This window comes from Dendrobium catenatum, unplaced genomic scaffold (assembly GCF_001605985.2).
Source record: "Dendrobium catenatum unplaced genomic scaffold, ASM160598v2 original_scaffold_274930, whole genome shotgun sequence".
In the NCBI taxonomy this organism is placed as follows: domain Eukaryota; kingdom Viridiplantae; phylum Streptophyta; class Magnoliopsida; order Asparagales; family Orchidaceae; genus Dendrobium; species Dendrobium catenatum.
Window position 1 is genome coordinate 528,060 of NW_021593325.1, and position 21,029 is coordinate 549,088.

Here is a 21,029-nt window from a genome sequence, read left to right on the forward strand (position 1 = left end):
AAAAAATAATAATAAAGAAGTGGCAAAAAATAATTCCAAATGAATCATAAGATTTTTTTTGGGGAAATTTAAATTTTCTATTTTACTTGTCAAAACTTTTTTCTCAGCAACAATTTTAAATCTGAATTAAAAAAAATAAATTTATGTAGACAAAAATGTGAAAAATATAAAAAACTGTATTCTAAATATTATTATTTTTTTATAAAAAAATAAATAAATAATTATTTCAAATAAAATTTAAGAAAGAAACTTAAAAAAAATAAAATAATAATAATAACAAACCGCCGCAAACAAAACCTCCATCTCCCTTGGAACGCTATGACAAGCCCGGCTCAAAGCCCTGTATATTGTCCACTCGTGCTTTCGTCATGGCCTTCAATCGCCCGCCTTTGGCCGGAGATGCCATGGCGACGACGCCAACCGTCCGATCGAGTAGCTTCTCTCGAAATATTTCGACTTCGGCCGCTTCAAGCGCCTCTTCTCCTACTCCAGGAAGTAGAATAGGCTCCGGAGGCGCTGCTTTCGTTTCATCTGGCATACCAGACCTAGACAGTTAACATTTACTCCTCCGTCTCTTCTTTTTCGTCTTGACAACATCCTCATGGTCCTGCTGTATCTTGATTTGTACTATAGGGATATTAGGAGGCGGGTTTCTGCTGGGAAGTTTAGTGATGGTGATGGAGGACGCGGAGGCGCCACACCACCTTCTGTTGCTTAGAAACTTCATGGCCCAGGGTGTAGTTCACTGCCAACCTCTTCTTTTCGCCTCTCCTGCAGAGGAGCCAAGGGCTTTTCTTGGGACACTACCCGCTCCCGTTGCGGCGTCCAAAGAGGAGAGACAGCGGGCACCAGGACCGGGTCATGATGAACAGGATCAGGTTTGAATTTAACTCGTTATTTTGTCTTTTTAAGTTTGATAAACTTTGGTGATTGGCTTTATTTTGTTGTTCTGGAGAAGGGCCTGAGAATTGCCTGGCAATACAAGAAGTACTTTGGGGAGCAGCAATTTTCTGATGCTCACAATAAAGGTTAGTTTGTTAACTTTATGCAGAAAGCTGCATTTTTTCTGCTGAAATCCTGCTGCTTGATTATGAAGTGTTTCATGTTTTTTGGTACCTTTCTTGATGTTGTTATTTGGTATTGTTTTAAACTCTACCATATTTTCCTTATATCAGACTAACCAGAGCAAATAAAAATGTTCTATTTTTGTATGCCCTATTGATGAATCATGAAGATGAAGATTTTATAACTTAGATGCAAATTAACGTATGGTTACTCAATGGAGATTAATATCCATATGTTCTTTTTTATTTGTATTCAAGAAGTACATTGAAAAGACATGTTAGGCCAAGGATTTTTGGTGAGTGACGAGATATGGATAAGAATTGAGAAAAAAGTGTGCTTTTGATGGATGACAAAAAATAATTAACATTGAGAAATCAATTACATAGTAAGCTAAATTTTAGGTCGAAGTACGACTTATGATGATTATATAGTAAAATAGGTTTTAAAGAAGGAGAAGATGGGTTATATAAATCAATGCAAGAGGAAGGAGATCTAGACACTTTAATCAAGTCATGCATGGTAAAAGCGAGGATAATAAGATGTTGTAATATGAATAGATCAAGAGAAGAAGTGTTGTTCTATTTTTAAAAAATATTGAACTATACTTAAGATAGAAAATTCTGTAGAAGAGCAAAATGTTTGAAATTTTGAACTCTATGTTAGATTTATTCAGAGCAATTGAAATTAAGTTAGATTTAAAGGTAAGCTATAATTTAATATGAGGTACCTATTGAGAATAATTGGAGATAATAGAATAACATGATGAGTTAATCCTGCTTTAATCTCAAAGACTTAGACGATGCCAACTTACCCGGGAGAATATTTTGAGGCAATAATTAAGAAAGAGATATTTGGATTATGGTAATTACAAGGGAATTAATCTGGCAGGTCTTGTAGTGGTGTTACTGGATACTGTAAGGAATCAAAGGCTAGTGAATTTATCAGTTTAGTTTTGTACCTGAATGATCGGCAAATTTTGTTCTACCACAATTAGAGTTATAATTAGATACTGCTATTGATGAAATAATGTGGAAACTAATGCTTATGATGAGTACTGTGAGATTTGATTTGTTTGCTAAATATAATGAGATAGTGAGTAGTATTAGAAGTAATTTTGGGGTTAAAAATGATTTTTTAATCAATTAGATTGCATCAAGGATTAACAAAGTCTTAAGCGAGGCATGTAAAAGATACGCAAGATGACATGAATTAGTTGCCCTTTGTATATGCCATTATTATGATATGTACTGTTTCTTTAAGACAATAAAAGTTAGAATAATGGATAAAATTTTATATGTGATGTGCATATCCAAGAATTAAAGCCTTTATAGTAAATTTTGGCCTTAAGATCACTAGAGTGTAAGGCATAGAAATATGCTATAGTATTAAAATAGAAGAAACAACCAAATTCATAGATTTGTGATTTAGGGGGATCACATTAGCATCGAGCTGGATCATGGATAGTTGAATTTATAGAAAACATTGGAATTTTTTCTTGATGTATCGAAACCTTCTATTTTTACTTGATTCTTCCAATAGCTTCTTATTTTGGGTCATTTGAAGGTTGTAAATGGGACCCTAGATAATGTTGAACAATGAATATTAAAATATAATTTTAGTTTTTCTCTCGCCATGTATTTGGTTGTTGGATCTGTGTTCTTTGAGTTTTTCAAAATTGGTGGTATCATTATGGAATTGTGATTTGGTCAGAATGTTATTATATTGATGTTTTTACCATAAAAAGACCGTCTTTGAACTTCTGCAACTATTAACTTCAATGTCAAAGTAATCCTTAGAGTACTAGCTTGCTAGTTTCATAGTTGGACTTAGATAAAATTTTTTTTTCTTATGTTTCTTTTTTGGTAAATTTCATGTCAATGAAATATGCTCATGATGTATGGTGTGTAAGATAAACTGCACAAAAACCTGGAGAAGATTGAGGAGAAAAGATGACTTTGTGGTATTATCTATGGGAAAGTTTGTTTCTACTATACTAAAAATGGCAGAAAACAAGCATCATATGAAAGAAAGCTATTCCTGTTTCACTGGTTGTTTGACTTTGCGCTTTTAGGGACATTCGCCACTTGATGAAAATAAAATTAAATCCTTTGCTGCGTGCAGATTCTAAGCAGGAATTCGGCAACAACTTTGATCTGCGCAAGTCTATTGAAAGGCATATGCTGAGTGCACAAAACGTTGACTGTATATCCATTCAGAAATTTTCAAATCTTGCACCTCTTCGTGAACGCTGCTCCTCATTTTTATCTAAACTACCTGGGTAGGTACCAATTTTATATATGGGAGAAAATTTGTCTGATAATTATTTCCTTATATCACATTTTAACTAAATTGGGTGTAGTGAAACTGGAATCTGTGTAATGATTACTTTGCAAAATCATAACATTATCAACTATTACGTAACTTTTTGTATAAGTTGTTGATAGAGTTCCCCTAAAAATATGATTGCTTGTGTTTATCACCGTCCTTTCTTTCTACTGTCCTTCTAATTTATTGTTTCAAAAGAGCATTTCTACTTTATTTTTATAAAGCTTAAATTAACAGAGTTTGAAGTTTCTACATGGGTTTCCTGTGATTAGTTTATTTCCTTGGGTTTTGCCTTTTCTGCTCCACCTGTATCCAGAATCATAGAGAGACATACGGAAAAGGAAACGGAGTCGTAATATTGTATGCTAATACTGTTATTAGTGCTTCCCATTTTGGTTTGTGTACCCTAATGATCTTGGTCGTACTTTGTAACTATTAAATCCCAGCTATCCCTTGTCCCTTGATCCCAAGGCCAACATGGGGATTCATGGGAGGCTCACCTGGATCACGCTGTTAAATCTCAACCGTCTTTTGGCCTTTGATCCTACGGCCAGCATGGGGATCCATGGGAGGCTCACCTGAATCACGTCAATCTCCTTCTATATTTGGGTGGCTAATTTAGGAAGGATTATATTAATGTAATTATGCATGATTTTGTAGTTATTTGTTTCTTTTTTAAAATATTTTGTATAGATCTATAAATAGGGATAGTTTAGTATAATAAAATAAAGCATTTCCCTCTTCGATTCTTTGAATTTAACAGTAACCAAATTTATTTCACAGTTGTTGACTTGAGGCTGCTCCAATCGTTCTTCGGAATTATTATATTATAAGATTAAAACTTAATACCTTAGTTAATTTGTATGGTTTATAGACCAGCCATGCTTTTGTGGTTTTATGATGAGATTATTTTCCAGTAAGCAGTTTCTGTTTATGCTAATCAGTATCCCTACTGTCGGATCACATTTTTTGAATTACCTCATTTTAGGTTTCCCATTGCAGAAATGGCGCTGGACTTGCTGGTCGTATAGCTATACAATCACTATGCGCTCCACAATGTGGATTCTCTGTGAGTGTTCATTACTTCTATTCAATTCCACAGCTTATACAATGACTCACTAAACTAAATGATCTTTTTTTTTTCACCAAAAGGTTTGCTTCTGTTAGGAAACATGTTCTCTCTCAGGCATTATTCAATGTTACGTATTTTTATGTTCCATTTACTTCTATGGATAAATTATTGTAGGATTGGGATATGGTTTCCTTTGTCAGATCTTTGCGAGCAATGCTGCGATATTCCAAAACAGTTGCTATCATAACTTTCCCAAGCTTTATTCTTCCACCTTCCTTCTCTAAGAGATGGCAGCACTTGGCTGACACGCTTCTTTCTGTTAGAGCTATTCCAGGCATACTCTTCTGCTTACATCATATTCATGATTGTTTTCTTGACAAGTTGCAGATTTAATTACTAATGTTCTTTGAGTTTTTGTAAATTTTTTCATTAAATAGACGAGGACAAGGATTTGGCTAAGCTCCTGACTGGGTACCAGGACATGGTTGGCCTTTTGCATGTGCACAAAGTGGCTCAGATCAGTTCTCAGGTATCTTCTTGTGCTTGCATCTTGCCTTTAGTTTTTGACACTTATTCTACTGAATGCCTTGGGTTTTTTTTCCCAAAAATTAAGTAGGTGTATGATAGGACTTGAACCCAGAAAATAATAAAATTTTCACTAAAACAACACCAAAAGATGGGAAACACTAATTTCAACACCCTCAAATCAAAGAAAACAGCAAATACAATGCACCCGTACAAGAAAACAGCAAGACAACCCTTAAAAACAGAGAACAAAAACACTACAACTTAATACGGGAAAGAAATATAACTTTAATATACTCTTCGAGAGGTAGATTTACTCTTCCACATAAGAATATCCTTGAAACCTGCTCTAGACAGCAATAGTTGCTCCCCCTTTTTCTCCAAACTGCTCTCTAGAAAAATCATCCTGAACCCCCCCTGAGCCCGAGAGATTATTCTATGCGGACACCGGACGGAGAGAACCGTCCGAATTTGCTGCGCTTTTGAAAAAGCGCAGTAAAAGGGCTGCAAATATTCAATTATAAATGCGTTTTTACTGTCCTTTTGCAAAAGCGCAACAAATTTTCAATTATTTGATAAATATTAAATATTTATTGCTCTTTTGCAAAAGCGTAGCAAAAAGTCAACAAAAGTGTAATAAATACAGTCGGTTCTTTCTGTTCGGTGTCCGCACAGAATAATTAGTCTATGAGCTCTCTAGCATTACTCCCTCCTAAGTTTTCCCCTTCTTTGATAGGTAATTAATATTGAGTTGGGCCCCACATTTGGCTTCCCCATGCTACCGCCCACTTGGCTCCCCATGCTGCCCCCTTTTCTTGCTTGGGCTCCACATTTGGCTTCCCCATGCTGCCGCCCACATGGTTGTTCTCTATGCTGCCCCTCTTTACTCGCTCCGCCTCCCCAACCCCGGTGGGCCTCACGGGCTTAACAGTGTAGAACTACTTTCTTCAATGTATTTTTATAGTGGCAGTAATCTGGTGGCTATAAATGCGACACTTTTCAACATGCTTGTGAGCTTGGTTCAATTACATAGAATTCCTAGCTCGAAATTTTGGCCAATCCTTGATTTTGTAAGCTGTGCAACGTCATAATTTATGTTTCTGATGGGATCTATTTGGAGGTTTTAGTGCAGCGATGATCAAGGCATAAGCATTGACAATCAGTAAAGCAGAAGTTTCTGGACATGAGGAACAAAGAAATGCCACTTTCTCAGTTCTTGTTCATATCTTTTACTATTGTTGTTCAGTCGAGAAACATTGCTTATGAATCCAAGATTTCTATAATAGTGACAAAAATAAGCATTGGTTCAGGTCCTTAATTGAAAAGCAAGCAATCATAAAATTCACTTCGTATAGAATTTAGGTTTCGTTTGGAACAGCTTTCTTACTGCTTCTTTAAGCAACTTTTTAGTATAAAAATTAACATTTTTGTACTAAAAAGCTGCTTTAAGAAGTAGTAAGAAAGCAGCCCCAAACGAAGCCTTAATCAAATATAGTGTTTTTCAGATTGTGATATAATCACTATAAACTGAAATGCAGGTTCCAGTCATTCTGGAGGCAAGCACATTCTCATTAAAGCTGCAGCGGCGTAGATCATTGGTCCTGGAAAGGTTGAATCAGGCTCCGGTGGAAGGATCAAGTGGGACTTCCTATGGAACTGCTGGCCCTTGTTCTGGATCATTGAAAGGTTCTTCCATTGATTTCTAGCATATGAAATCCTAGTAGCCCAAGGATTTCTTTTCAGCAGGACATGTCAATCTGAAGAGTGATTCAAGTAATCTTTGTCCTTGTTACTTGCATTTGTGCATTTTATCACTTCTATAAAGATTTGATGCCGTTGTTGTATTCTCTTTAGGGGAAGCTAATCTTGGGCGGGTTCTTGTTGTTTAAGCTGACGCTTGGTAAACAAATGAGTTTACTGTTCATAGTTGACTCATTTATTTATCGAGCTGAACATCAGTTGTTTGAAAACATAAATTTACCCCACCGGGCTTAGCTAGCTTGGTGGGCGGACTTGGTTGGGAATCCCCCAACCCACATTCGATTCTCCTCTCAAGCGGCACGACTCCTCAAGTTAGGAGAAAATATGTGTGGTCCGGCACCTGTGGGGTTGTTTGCCGCTAGGCCCGTCGAGGGATTATTTACTCCGCCAAGATTCTTTTTCGTGGATGGCAGCAGGTTGATACTTCCGTTCCCTTAAAAAAAACATAAATTTACTATATAATAATAATAATAATAATAATAATAAGTTTAAATTAGATATGAAAATTTTAAGTTAGATATTTTAAAAAAATTAAAACTCTAAAGTTTGATGGTATTTTTAAATTAAAAATTTTTGACCGCAGATAAATAATTATTGCTCCACCTTTGACTAGAGCTGTGATAGTAGGATATGCTGTTGTTTCTTAAAAAAATGGCTGTTTTGACAGACGAGAAGCCTGGACGTGTAAGAATGAATTTCTGAATACTGAGAAACTTGTTTAAATTGAGCAGCTGAGCGACCTCTTTCGATAATCTTTATGTACCTTTTATATTTGAATAATGTAATGATATTGAAAAGTTGTTTCTTTGAATATTGATTGTATAAATTGTATATACTCTTTATTTGTGGCAGTGGCTGGAACTTTTATTCGGTCCAGTGAACGTACGCTCCTCTACGTTCGGCCATCAATGTTTTAGCGCCACGTAGAATGAAGAGAAGACGCCGACCCGACCCGTTGTTTTTTGGGTTCTTGCACGTGCATTTTTTTAAATCCTTGACGAGCCGAACAACATCCCATCTTCTTTTGGATATATTTCAAATATCTAGCAATACCGAGTTGTACCTAGTTTTTTCTAACAATATCGAGCAAATACCTAGCAATACCGAGCAAATCTCTAGAATACCGAGCAAAGATCCTGAGCCAATATACCAAGTTGTATCGATTGTACTGAGTTGTAGAAAAACTCGGTACAACCAGGTATTTGATCGTATTGGCTTCAGCATAGCTGCATTTTCATTTTGCAAACAATACTAAGCAAATACCTGAGCATTACGAAAAATCGCGAACACAGCATTCCCGGTTCCGCTAGGGTCAAGTCGTCGGGCCGCGCGGTAAAAAGTAAGAGCAGTGGCGACAATGTTTTTGTGGCCGAACGTAGCTATCGTAGTCAGAGGACGTAATATTGTTCCAGTGGCTGACCGAGAAATTAATAGATTAAGAAGTTTTTTTTTTTGATATTTTTTTAATATTTTTAAATGAAAAGCAAACCCTAGACAAGACTAAGCCTCCCGGCGATGGTAGAAAATGACTTATCTTAATTATGAATTATCTATTAGCTTAAATGATATAAATTGAAATATAAATTAAATAATTAGATGTTTTAGTAATGTAAATATTATTATTAATTAATAATGAATTTGTTGATGTATAGATATAGTAGTATAGAATTTATTAAATAACACTTAAAAATTCTTAAATAATTATTATGTTAAGTAGTAGTATAATAGTTAATATTATTGGTGTAATTAGTATTCAATTTGATTTTGTGTGATGTTTATTATCTGATTTATAACTAACTTGTTGATGCAATTAACATGTATTCTTCATATTATATATAATCTATATAAAATTAAAAATTGTATTAAAACAATTTCTTAAAATTTAATAGGATTTAATATTTATCATACCAAACAGTTTTAGGATTTACATAATCAGAATTTATAAATTTGATTACCTGATATTAAATCTCATTAAATTAAATACTACTTGTTTGCCAACTCTATCAGTAAATAAATGTAAATCAATTAACATTTATATTGTATAAAAATTAAACAATAATTTAATAATTTTAAGACTTAATATTAAACAAGTGGGAATAACATACTTACTATTAATTTTTATTTATTTATATAGCTAAACTCTAAATCTTTTTATTTACTTAAAGAATAACTTTATTATCTAAATGCTATCAAATAAATATATTAAATGTATATTTTATTTTAAATAAGTTAATAGTAATAATGATTTTATATAATATATAGATTTAAATATTATATAAATAAACATAATGCTAAATTTCTAAAGTCAGAGAAATTTATGATATATATTTGTAAATCCTCCCACAAAAAAAAATCATCATGCGCGATATCTTTTTATTTATCTTCTCACAATATTTACTCGCATCGGATTATTCTCCTCCATATTGTTTGGGCAATCAAACGAAGTCGTGACGGTCCCAAGGGCTGAATCCGCCGCTTGAAATTTGCATGGAGGCTCGTATTCTGGTGTGAATGTGGAAGGAAGAGGGAGAGCCGATGCAGGAGGATCGAGCCGAGGAATTTACAACTATGGATCACGGTTTGCTGCTGCTGCTCTCTCATGCTTGTTCACATTATTTATTTATTTATGTTTTCTGAATGTCTAAACATTGCTGAAATTGGCGTCTTTGCGTGGACTGATGAACGATTGAGAATCGATAGTGTTTTATGTTATTTCTGATGGGCAGGAGAAACATTTCGAATTTCGTGGTTTAGGTTTTAAGAGTTTGTGGGGCATGGCGTTGGTTGTACTGTTCCCAGTTAGAAACAGTAACCTCAACAAATTGGTTTACTTCTTTTTCATTAAGATTCGAAAATATCATATAATTCATGAAATGCTGAGCTGCAGCGTAAATCTGCCAGAGATTTGGGCTGTCAGCTTCTACATACTTTCTTTTCTCATGAAGTCCAGTAGCCAGGCAGTTATGAGTGCTAAAACTTGTGAAAAATTCTCCCAAAATTTTAGTTTTCAGTGCTTGCGGGATTCTATTGAGTTTGTAGTTTTTAATTTGATTGCAAGTGCTGCTAAATCTGTTTAGTGTTGTTTGATTAATGTTTCACAATACGGTTCCATTGCAATACATATTTTTCTCTAAGAATGTTGATAATTATTCTGGATATTTGAAATTATTTTACTTAGGGATGCAATTAAAGATTTGATGTGGGGAAGTTAGCGTTACTGACTACTTAAACTTGCACTCTTTATACGTTTTAGATTAGAATTTAAGAAAAAATGGTAGTGCTTACAATAATTTAATAATTTATATTGACTATTCAAACTTGCACTCTTTATAAGTTTTATATTAGAATTTAAGAAAAATGGTAGTGCTTACAATAATTTATATTATAAAACACAAGCAAATCTTTATTTAGAGAGCAATTCAAGGTTGATACTTTCATTTCAAGTTGAGAAACTGCATATCATTACATCACACAGATTTGAGATATTGGAGCAACCTATCCTTAGAAGTACATAAGCAAAATATTGCTCTTGTATGATGTCCTTTCTCCTCTTTGTGCAGTGGACTCCATTGAAGATAGAGTTAAATCATTATTAGAAAGTTCTGAAGCTAACTTCAATGCTTGGGTGCTGCTTGTAGCAGATGTTGAGAATACTTCACCAGTAAGTGTTGGTTCTTTAGTCATGCTTGTCGAACATCTGGATTTTTCGTATGTTTTGTTTATAAAAAATCTTCATGTTATTGAATATTGTTCCTCAGCTTAGCTTCACGCACTCTGAGTGACTAACTGGAAGTTAGTCATTAAAATGTTTACTCATGGCGCGCTAAGCTATACAATATGACATGAGTTTAATGCCACGCCTCACATTTTATATACTGATAAAGCTAAGTAGTTTTAGAATATTTCCCTGAGTTTGGGTTGATATTCTTTTGACTCTATCATTTGGAACCCTAATCTGAAGTCTTATGTAGGATCTTCAAGGGTTTTATTTGAAATGTAGGTACTTTCGATAGTTTGGTTATCTTTCTGTTTCCCTTCTTTGGTTTTTCTTTTCTGCATGCATTTGGGTGGTGATTTGTGGGTGTGTGTGTGTGGTGGGGTGAAGGGGGATAAGATGCCTTACTAAGTAGTATTTGCCTTCCACTAATTCAGTGTGAAATGAATTATTAGTTTCGGATATCAATCTTTGATGTGTAGACATCTATTTTGTAAAATGCTTGGTTAAGTCATTTCCTGTGTAATGAGCATAGCCTAGTGTTTACTTATTTATTTTTCATGATAACATGTCACTATATTTAGTGTATCACAATTCTTTTATATCATGATACTTTTAATGTTGCATAACCTTTGGCTGAACACCTGATAATGTCTTGCCATGATGATGATAGGACGACATACAAAAGATCTGCTTTGTCTATGATTCCTTTTTGTCAGAGTTTCCATTATGTTATGGATATTGGACAAGATATGCGGGGCACAAGGCACGCATTTGCACATTGAATGAGGTGGATGAACTCTATGAACGGGCAGTGAAGATTGCTTCATACTCTGTTCATCTCTGGCTCAGCTATTGTAACTTTGCTATATCATCATTTGAGGATCCTTCTGATGTTAGACGGTAATTCAGATGACTGATATGTTTTACTGTTGCTTTTAAGGGGCATATTTTTGACCTTCAGTGTGTTATGCAGACTTTTTCAGAGAGGTTTATCTTATGTTGATAAGGACTATTTGTGCCATCTGCTATGGGATAAATATATCGAATTTGAGTATTGTCAAAAGCAGTGGGATCGACTAGCTCATATTTATATTAACACTTTGAGGTTTCCTACGAGAAGGTTGCAAAGCTATTATGAAAGGTATCCAACTGGTTTCATTTTCGATTGCATTTTAGTTTCATAACCTGGATGGCATTTCTTCTTCCACTAGTTAGTGTGTTGAAATTTGATGAAGTTCTAGTTTAAATGAAGTTATGTGCTTTTATTGTACTTCACAAATATGTTCATCATCCTTTGCTTCATATCGGGCAATCATATTTTATTTTAAGTTGATATGATTCTGAAGGATTAGATCTGAAGTTGGTTGATTGTGCATTTTGCTTCTGTAGTTTTGACCTTATTTGAACAATTTTATTCCTTTGTATTTATTCTTTGTTTTAGCATGTGCTCAGATGGTAGATCTTGATTGTTTTCAGCTTTAAGAAATTGGTTGCTCTGTTGGAAGAACAGATGGGATCCCAAAATGCAATATCCACCCCACCAGAAGCTGTTCCTGACTGTGAAATGACACATGTGAAGGGCTGTGGGTATTCGGAAATCTCAGATGCTGTGGATCTTCTTAGTCAATGCCTTGCTGATCCTGAAGATTTGAAGAAATATTTATCGATTGGTGAGCTATTGCACCATAAATCTAGTCAATTAGATAAAAGTATAAGCTGCTTTGAGGCTCATATCCAGAGACAATATTTTCATGTCAAGCCACTTGATGAGTTCCAGCTTGAGAATTGGCATGAATATCTTACTTTCGTTGAGGAGCAAGGAAATTTTGATTGGGTAAAAATTGTCTTGATGCTATACCTTTTGGGCGTTTCTTTTCTTGGCTATCTTCTGAAAAGCTCCATTTTTCTATTTACAGACTGTTAAACTTTATGAGAGATGTTTAATTCCTTGTGCTAATTACCTAGAGTTCTGGATTCGTTATGTGGATTTTGTGGATGCTAACGGTGGTAGAGAGATAGCTAATGATGCACTTGAAAGAGCATTGAAGGTCTTCTTAAAGGTAACTAATTTAATAATTCTATATGCTTGTTATAAAATTGATGACTAGTAGGTTGCGCATCAAACTTTCGATCTAATGGTTACGTAGGTGTTTGGCTTTTGATTTGGTTATGTGTCGCTCTAATGAATGGAATATTTTTGGCTTTCTGCTCAATATTGGTGCAGTTAGTCTTAGGTTTCGTTTGGGATGACTTTCTTATTGTTTGGGATGACTTTCTTATTGCTTCTTAAAGCAGTTTTTTAGTAAAAAATTAAAATTTTTGTACTAGGAAGTTGCTTTAAGAGGCAGAAAGAAAGCCGTCCCAAACGAAGCCTTAATCTCATTCCTGTGATATTGTATATGCTTAGATTATCAGTTTTCATATTATTAAAAATATGAATGTATGAACTAAGGATTGGGGGGAAAAATACATTTCATTCGTATAAACTTCATTGCCTGGCAAATAGGCTGTGTTGAAATGCCATTCCGCATATATGTCCGTAATTTTGCTGCTATGGTGTATATTTTGCATTGCTACAAGTGTCTGGGTAATTTTTATAGTTTGAGTGGGTATTATGGCACCTAATAGGTGTTAGCATATTATGCTGTGCAGTCGCTACCCATTTATGCTGCCAATGTTACTTCTACCGCTGCAAAATCTGAGATCTTAATGATGCAGCTTCTAATGAACAAAATATTCTTTTATATTGTGTATAATATCCTTGGATTTAATAAAGTTATGCATGTCATCTCCAATACTTTCCAGCTGCAAGTTGCCTTTCTTAAAATAGTTGTGGGTAGAATTCCTTTGTTATTGTTTCAGCTATAATTTGACTTGAGCATCATTTCATAATAAACTGCAAAAAATGATTCTCTTTATATGGAGAAATTATTACGTGTGGAGTCCGTCCGGACTCCAATAAAAACATGACATGTGTCTTTGTACGCAGTATGTACATAATTTTGTAATTTGTATATATTGTGTACAGTTGTACACACTGTGTACAAAGACACATGTCACATTTTTATTGGAGTCCGGACATAACCAGACTCCGCACGCAATAATTTCTCCTTTATATGTGCATGTATATCCACAACGTTGATAAGGGACACATGTGGATTATAATTTCGGTTGCTTGGTTTCTGTGCCAATCTAAATTACATTATGGACAGTTTTTGAGAACTAACGTAAAAACTGTAAGCTTTTTTACTTGACATTCAGCAAACAGTAAGAGAAAGGATGGTGAAACGGAGAGAATGTTGAAGAAACTGATTTCTTACCGTCCGTATGTTTCCATGGTTCGATAAATATGCAGAATGTGTAACTTATACTGGTTAAAGCAATAGTTAGTTACAATGAGACAGATATAGCAACAGTTGGACGGATAGGGTAAAAACATTCGTTGTATACTGATGGTGAGGATGAACTCGTACAATATAAGTCTGCTCCATTAAGCTGCAACAATTGCAGCGAATAAAAGTTGAGGTAGAAAGGTAAATAATGCAAATGTTATCAATTATCATCAGAAGCAACACATTACCAACTGATTCTTAAATTTCTTGCTATCAGCTTTGTGTAAAAGCGAATGTAAATATGTTTTATTTGATAGTTATTAATGCCTCTTGTAAAGAAAAGTGTGGGCTCCGAAAATTCGGCCTCGGCCTCCGTCCGCGACTGTTTGTTTGCTTTTTGCTTTTGCTTTTGGCGAGGGAGTTTTAACGGATTAAGTTCCGCGATAAATTTTGGAAGGCAGATGGGTTTGTAGATAAGACACTACCCAGAGATTTCGCTCTGATTTTGCGAGGACTTTATAATCTGAGTTCTGGTTTCCTATAGGCGCAAGCCCCTATAGTTAATTATCTCTCCCGATAACGAGAGAGAACTTTCGATTAAGGCTAGTCATCAATCAAATACTTAGAAATACGTGTTATCTGGCATATAGTAGCAGCATGAGTTTTTGGAATAGTTGGAGAATTTGGGAATTTGGAGGATTGGAAGATTTGGAGATTTGATATTTAAAATTGAAAATTTCACCATCTTGCACTTAAAGCTGATGGTGGGGGAATGGATGATAGACCCGATCAAGATCCCATGGTTTCGATGTCCCGGGCCATCATGGTCTCTGGTCTACTTAGTCAGAGGAGGTAGTTGACCCAACCTGACAGAAGGATTCTTGTCGGCAGCCATGATTTGCTTCGTCCAAGGGGACCTTGTAGATCTTGGGTGGGTGCACCTTAGCTAACAGAGGGCTTTGTGCCCTATTGATCATATCCTATTGATTCATATATCAAGGATTTGATGCCAATAAGAAACGTATTGGCTCTGGCCATAACCGGTATTTATGGTGCCATTTGGCGTCAAAACCACTCGGTTCAGAGGGCCTCGGGTCATAACCGTTTATCCTGCGGTGCCATTTAGCGGGAAAGCCTCAGTTTAGAGGATACGTACAACGTCCTTATTGGCAGAAGATTGTTTGAGAATGGATCATAGTGATATTTTTAACTAGGCATTTGACTCTATGTGAGCTGAAGTAAATTTTAATTTGTCCAACATGGCAAACTATTGCGGAGTGTGAATGATTTTGCTTTAAGTGTTTAATGGTTGATTTTCAAATTTTAAATAATTTTGGAATTGAGATTTCTCGTGGAGTTTAGATTTTGATGGGCATTTGGATATTTGAGAGACATTTGAAAATGTTTGTGAACCCCTCCGGTTGAGATAAACATTCAACACGGCCATCATCGGGGTAAAGGGGGTCATTTCCATTTGATTAAACCTTGTCGACTCCGTTGAGTTATCGACGGAGGATCGGGTTTCATAGGCTTCATGCATTTGTTTGTGAATTTTCTTTGTTAAAGGCCTTGAAGACCTGATATGAATGTAAATAAACATTCCAGTCAATTTCGTGATCGCATATTTATCCGATGATTCGAATCCTGTCTACTCTTATTTACCTGCTTAGAAGGATCGGGTTTCGTAGGCTTTATGCTCTTATTTAGTGAAGTCTTTTGATTATAGACCTTGAAGGCCTAATATGAATGCATTTAAATAAATACACCGGTCATAACAATCGTGTATTTGTTTGAAGGTTCTAATCCTGTCGACTTCTATTGATCTCAATAGAAGGATCGGATTCGAACTTGAATTCACTTATCGACCCGCGCAGCATCCCTAGCGTCACGTGTGTACCAATAATACGCTCGCCGGGGCCCATGCGGGTCGAGATTGTATTTTCCCCTTTAGTATACCTATGTGTATACAAATTATAGTGCACGTGCAGGGGTATTTTGAAATAATTTAGTTGTGTAGGTAATTGCCATTTGAATACACAATATTTTATTTGAGAGCTTATACGCGCCTTCTGTCCGCTAGTACGAGTGTTACGAATCCGGTGACGGAACGTTGTAACTTATAGACGCATTCTGTCTTCTTGCATGAGTGTTGCAGATCTGGTGGCCGTGCCTTGTAGATTGTAAATGCATTCTGTCTGCTTGTATAAGTGTTGCAGATCCGGTGGCGGTGCATTATAGATTGTAGACGCCTTCTGTCTGCTTGTATAAGTGTTGCAGATCCGGTGGTAGTGCATTGTAGATTGTAGACGCCTTATGTCTGCTTGTATAAGTGTTGCAGATCCGGTGGCGGTATCTGAATGTCACGAGGCATCCCATTATCTTAATGTTGACTCCCCCTTTCTCATTCACCGGGGAGGCTCTTCTTGAGATTTTGTGACCACTACTTTGAAAGGGACTCTTTTCAGGATCATTAGTGTAGTAGATTTGTTACTTTCGGTGTTTGTGGACATTCGAGCCGTTCTCTTCTTAAGGATAGGACCAAGAATAAATTTTGGAATACCTGGAAGTTTAGTTTTAATTTGTTCAAACATCCCTTTCATTCTGCTAGAATGTGTCTTTCTCCGTACGTCGAGTCGCCCTCGTACTTGACGTACTCATAGATCTTAATCACCGTTGTCGTAGGTGACATCTATACTTGTGCCCACAGTGGTTCGTTGTACCTACGATATATCCACTGTTGTTATCCACAAGCGGCTCGTATTCATTTGCAGGGACCCGTTGTATCCACTACGACCTCCTGGAAGTGTTCGTAGAAGAGCCATTATTCCTGCATCATATCCACCTTTCATCAATCTCAGGTGGTTATTGATTGTACTTGTTTGCAAAGATGGGTCTTCTACTATCAAATGCTAGAATTGCCATCTCAATCTACAAACAAACTGTTGCTTGTGTCTCAAGTTCTTCGTTGTTGCATATTGAAGGCTTTTATACTCTTTATAGTGGATTGACATTATTTGAACTTAATTGAATATTATTATTCATATGCATTGAAAGCATTGTTGCATTCGTATTTTGGCCTTCATTAATGCATGTGGGATATACTCGTACATTCTACAGTTAATAGTTTTACTTGCAAGGCTTTTGACCTCGTAGGAACTATTGTAGAAGTCTACTACATCTGTCGTTGTATAAACCAGTATCATTCATTGTGTGCTTATGTATTCAAGTATTAATGATTGGTCTTTGTTTGTGATTGCTCAGATGTTATGAATTGAATATTGCTCCTTATTTGTATACATCGAGGTCTTGTTCGTCACGAGTCCCCTGCTTGTTTGCTTGTATTTGTTCGAATGCATTGAATTGTTGTTTAGCATTTGAATTTTGATCTTGATTGTGCATTTTAGGATATAAGTTCCACTTCTTGTAGTTCAATTCAAGTCATGTTCTCTATTGTTCGAACAAGTCCGCACATTTAGTTCAAGTTATATGCATTCATGTCCACGTATGGGTCCTCTGCAAGTCTGCTCAAGTGAGGTCTTCTTATTGTCCAAGCTTTATGCACTTCAGTGAAAATTTCGGCAGCACCCCAGCATATCCCCCATTTGAGAGAAATGTAGTAGAGCTGGGCCTTCCCACCACGCTACTCGAGCGTGTATGATAGGTGTCCTTAGACACCGCGGCCGTACATCTTTTCATCCCACCACGCTACAAGAGCGTGTATGGGGCCTTCAACAGTACCGTACGAGAACACTAGTGGCTCTCCCCTTTTCTTTTTTCTTTTTTTTAAACAATAATAATAATAATAATAATAATAATAATAACAATAATCATCATCATTATTATTATTAATATTATCATTACCATTATTATTCACTAATGACAATAATAATACAAATAAAAATAAAAAATCCCTTCTCTACTATTCTCTTTGTTTGAGAGATTTACTGGATTTGGCCGAAGGAGGACATGAAAGGGGACAAGTTAACTTCACGACAGCTCCCTCCTGCTGTCTCTTATGATCATGTGTGACTTCCGATCCAAACAGGAAGGGAGAGTCGTTGAATGAGCGAAGTTGATCGGCGACCAAGGAGCCCAAGAAGCGCCGAGCTCCCGTTGTTCTGTCCGATCAAAATGTCGTGACTTCCTGTCGGATAGGAAGGAGTCGTTGAAGGGAGCAAAGTCGGACAACACGGAGGAGCCGAAGAATCGCGTGTAAGGGTGAAAATTTCCTCTATATCGGGCGAGCTCCCGTCGTTTTGTCCGATCAAAATGTCGGAACTCCCGAAACGACGGGATGGGAAGGTCGTTGAAGGTGTGGAGTTGAACGACAACCATTAAGGAGCCGAAGGAGCACGCTGAAGGAAGGGAGTTGCTTTCACAGTGAGTAGAGCTCCCTCCCTAACTCCCGATCAAAGTGTCGTGGCTTCCGACTCAACGGGAGAGAACGTTGTTGGAGGAGGTCTCGGGCTAGGGCAGGGGGATTTCGCGAGAGGGGACCGAATGGAATCGCTCCACCCAGCGGCTTTCATCTCTTCGGCATTTAACCGTGAGCGGAGACATGCGAAGAAGTGACGAGACGCGACGTCGAACGTGCACGAGATGGCGACGACGTGCGATTCTGGCAAGCACAAGATTTTTTTTTGTATGCCGCATTACGGGCCAACAAAAAGTGAAACACATTTAAGGCTATTGATCTCATGTACGGCCATTCTTGCTGAGGTTCTTAGGGACGTATCATCATGCAATTCTTGGTGTCTACATGGAATTTGCAAAATTTAATGTGCGTCTAAGTGGTATTACAGATTGTATTATATCCAACATTGAATTATGCAGTGCCCGTGTTTTTTTAATATTGCATGAAGATTTCTGTTAAGTGAGGTCGTGTTGATTTAGCTTGTACTAAATAATTTGTGGTTTTTAGCATAATTATGGGGTTTTTTTTTATGTTTGACGTTTGTCTCCAATAATTTCCGGCTATGTATTATAATCCAGAAATAGTTAAGGATAAGGTTTATAGAGGTTCCAATCATGATTTGACTAATTTTTCATCACATCATATTTTTGAGAAGAAGTTAATTTTTTTTTTCTATTCATGGTATTTTCCTGTCTGTGGGGTAGCAGTGTTGTAGATCAATATCTTCTAAATTTTTTTGTTTGTCAAGAGGCATCATATTGTTATGTTGTATGATGATGGAATGTTTTTTTTTTCTGCTGCTAAATTGTTGGAGTACTTTGGACCCTGCTTTATAAATCCTTGTTTTTAATTTATTTTTGCTTAGTGATACTATATTAGCTATATCTGACCATGCCTATCGATTTTTATTCTGTTTCCTTAAGTTTATTTGATGTGAAACTACTAGGAGTTACGATCGAAATTAAATAGAGAATTATTAAAGTTTGCTTTTATAAGTTCATGTGAATCATGCAAGATAGATTAAAGAATTAGAAACGTGAACTTTGCTTAGGCCAAAGAGATGCACTTGAGATTAACCAATGGACTTGCAGTCCTGACATGTAGTAAAAATAAATTCCGGTGCATGGTTTTAAGTATAGTTAAGCTGTGTTTAAAGCATTCAATTATTACTTAATCGTTTTTGCATATGAAACTACACAAATTACCCTTCCTAGAATCCTCTTCCAACATTGTAAGGTATTTTTTTATTGCTTAAATTGATTTGTTGCTCTTAATCTTGACTATTGTTTATTCTTGTATTAAAATTAAAACGTACTTGAGGCATTTACCAATGTTATTTTCCAGCTGATCTTTCACGTAGTCTGAAGAGTGCAAAAATTACAACCACTTGGATAGTAGCATCATTCTCTCTTTGAAATGAACGATTGTATATGTTGTTTTAACCATATTTGTGTTTGTAATCAGAGAATTCCGGCCTTCCATCAATACTATTCTATGTATAAAGAAAAAATTGGTGATAAAGTAAATGCCTGTGCTCCTTTTCTACAAAGTAGTGAAGGTTGTACAACTGTTGCTATTGAATATGTCAGCAGAAGAGCAAACATGGAAAAGCGGCTGGTAAGTAATCCTTTTTTAGCTTCTTTAGATTAGATGGCCAGGTTCTTTGGTTGAGCAGAGTTTATTTATTTTTAACACGGAATGCTTTTTACAATTATAGATTATTTAATGTTCTCCTAAACATCTCCATCAACTTCCATTATCAACAAGGGCGGGTAAAAAAATAAATTCAAATTTGAGTTTTACTAATGCTAGGGCATTTCTAAGAAGCCACACCTTTCCCATTGACCTGACTTAATTTTGTAGATAAGTAGCTAAAAGCTTAGCTTATTAGGATGCCAGCTGTATTAGTGTAGCCTGATTGTGATAAAAACTTGGCAATGATTGACTAGGATGTAGGCATGTAGCCCATAAGTAATGTGGCTTACTTGGTTGTGATAAAAAATAGGCAAGGTTTGGCTAGGATCACTTAATAAGTGATGCACCACAACTGAACATGAATAATGAGCAAGGGTTAGACTATGTATAAAACTAAGATTAGATATGCTATATGAAATTTACTGACTTTGGACGGAAAGACAAGGGAATTAGTGGGTATAATGATTAGTGTTTTTTGTTTGCAAGAAACTAAGTGGCAAGAGGAAAAATCCAAGGACATCGGGGAATGTAATAAGTTATTATTTGTTGTTAAGGTTAATAATAGCAACGGGTTACAATAGGAATGAGTAGTTTATTGGAGAGGATAGTATTACTAGATTTATCAAGTTTTAGTTAAATTTAATAGCTATCATGCTAAGCAATTTTCAAAATTTAATATACTCATGATTTATTAATATGGATTACAAGATTTACTAAACTCTAGTTGACTTAAATCTTGCTTGTAGTCAAACAACTTTTAGTCAAAGTTGAAGACATTGTTAAAACGATGGAAGCACCATTTTGAGAAATTATTAAATGGAATTTTAAGGAAGAAATTATTTTAGAAGAGCATAACAAATTGACCAATGCAGTATATTATAGATGTTACAAACCTGTTTTTGGATTATGATTTTGATGATAACAAACAAATCTTGTTTCACTACGACTGCTTTTTCTCTACTAACTTTTAGGACTCAAAGATCGGACGGAAATCGGAATCAGCTCAAGACTGGGTAGATTAGGGTTGAGTCAGTCTGTAATTTTATTTTTCCCTTTTTGAGTCAATTGTAAATGTTTGAAGTGACTGATGTTAAGTAACCATACACACACACTTGAGAGGTT

The 21,029-nt window shown here is 35.8% G+C and overlaps 2 protein-coding genes across 5 annotated transcripts in view; both read left to right on the forward strand.

Moving 5' to 3' along the window:
• The first annotated feature begins 294 nt into the window (after positions 1–294).
• Positions 295–6,837, forward strand: LOC110098695 (elongator complex protein 4). The gene is made up of 8 exons (XM_020825596.2): positions 295–552; positions 634–878; positions 959–1,028; positions 3,187–3,343; positions 4,393–4,459; positions 4,637–4,796; positions 4,900–4,991; positions 6,526–6,837. Exons 1-8 carry the CDS (start codon positions 369–371, stop codon positions 6,691–6,693), a joined length of 1,143 nt encoding a protein of 380 aa, XP_020681255.1. The 5' UTR covers positions 295–368; the 3' UTR covers positions 6,694–6,837.
• Positions 6,838–9,096: 2,259 nt separating this feature from the next.
• Positions 9,097–21,029, forward strand: part of LOC110098711 (putative uncharacterized protein DDB_G0271606) — a 50,775-nt gene continuing 38,842 nt past the window's right edge. For 2 of the 4 annotated variants that reach the window (XM_020825618.2, XM_020825619.2), the window contains exons 1-7: positions 9,098–9,326; positions 10,309–10,409; positions 11,137–11,366; positions 11,440–11,607; positions 11,943–12,300; positions 12,383–12,526; positions 19,677–19,829. In XM_020825618.2, coding sequence (XP_020681277.1) covers positions 9,260–9,326; positions 10,309–10,409; positions 11,137–11,366; positions 11,440–11,607; positions 11,943–12,300; positions 12,383–12,526; positions 19,677–19,829 — 1,221 coding nt within the window. In that variant the 5' untranslated portion in view covers positions 9,098–9,259. Of the gene's footprint in view, positions 9,327–10,308; positions 10,410–11,136; positions 11,367–11,439; positions 11,608–11,942; positions 12,301–12,382; positions 12,527–19,676; positions 19,830–21,029 lie in introns of those variants that run through there. The other 2 variants (XM_028692782.1, XM_020825623.2) reach the window with 2 other exon arrangements.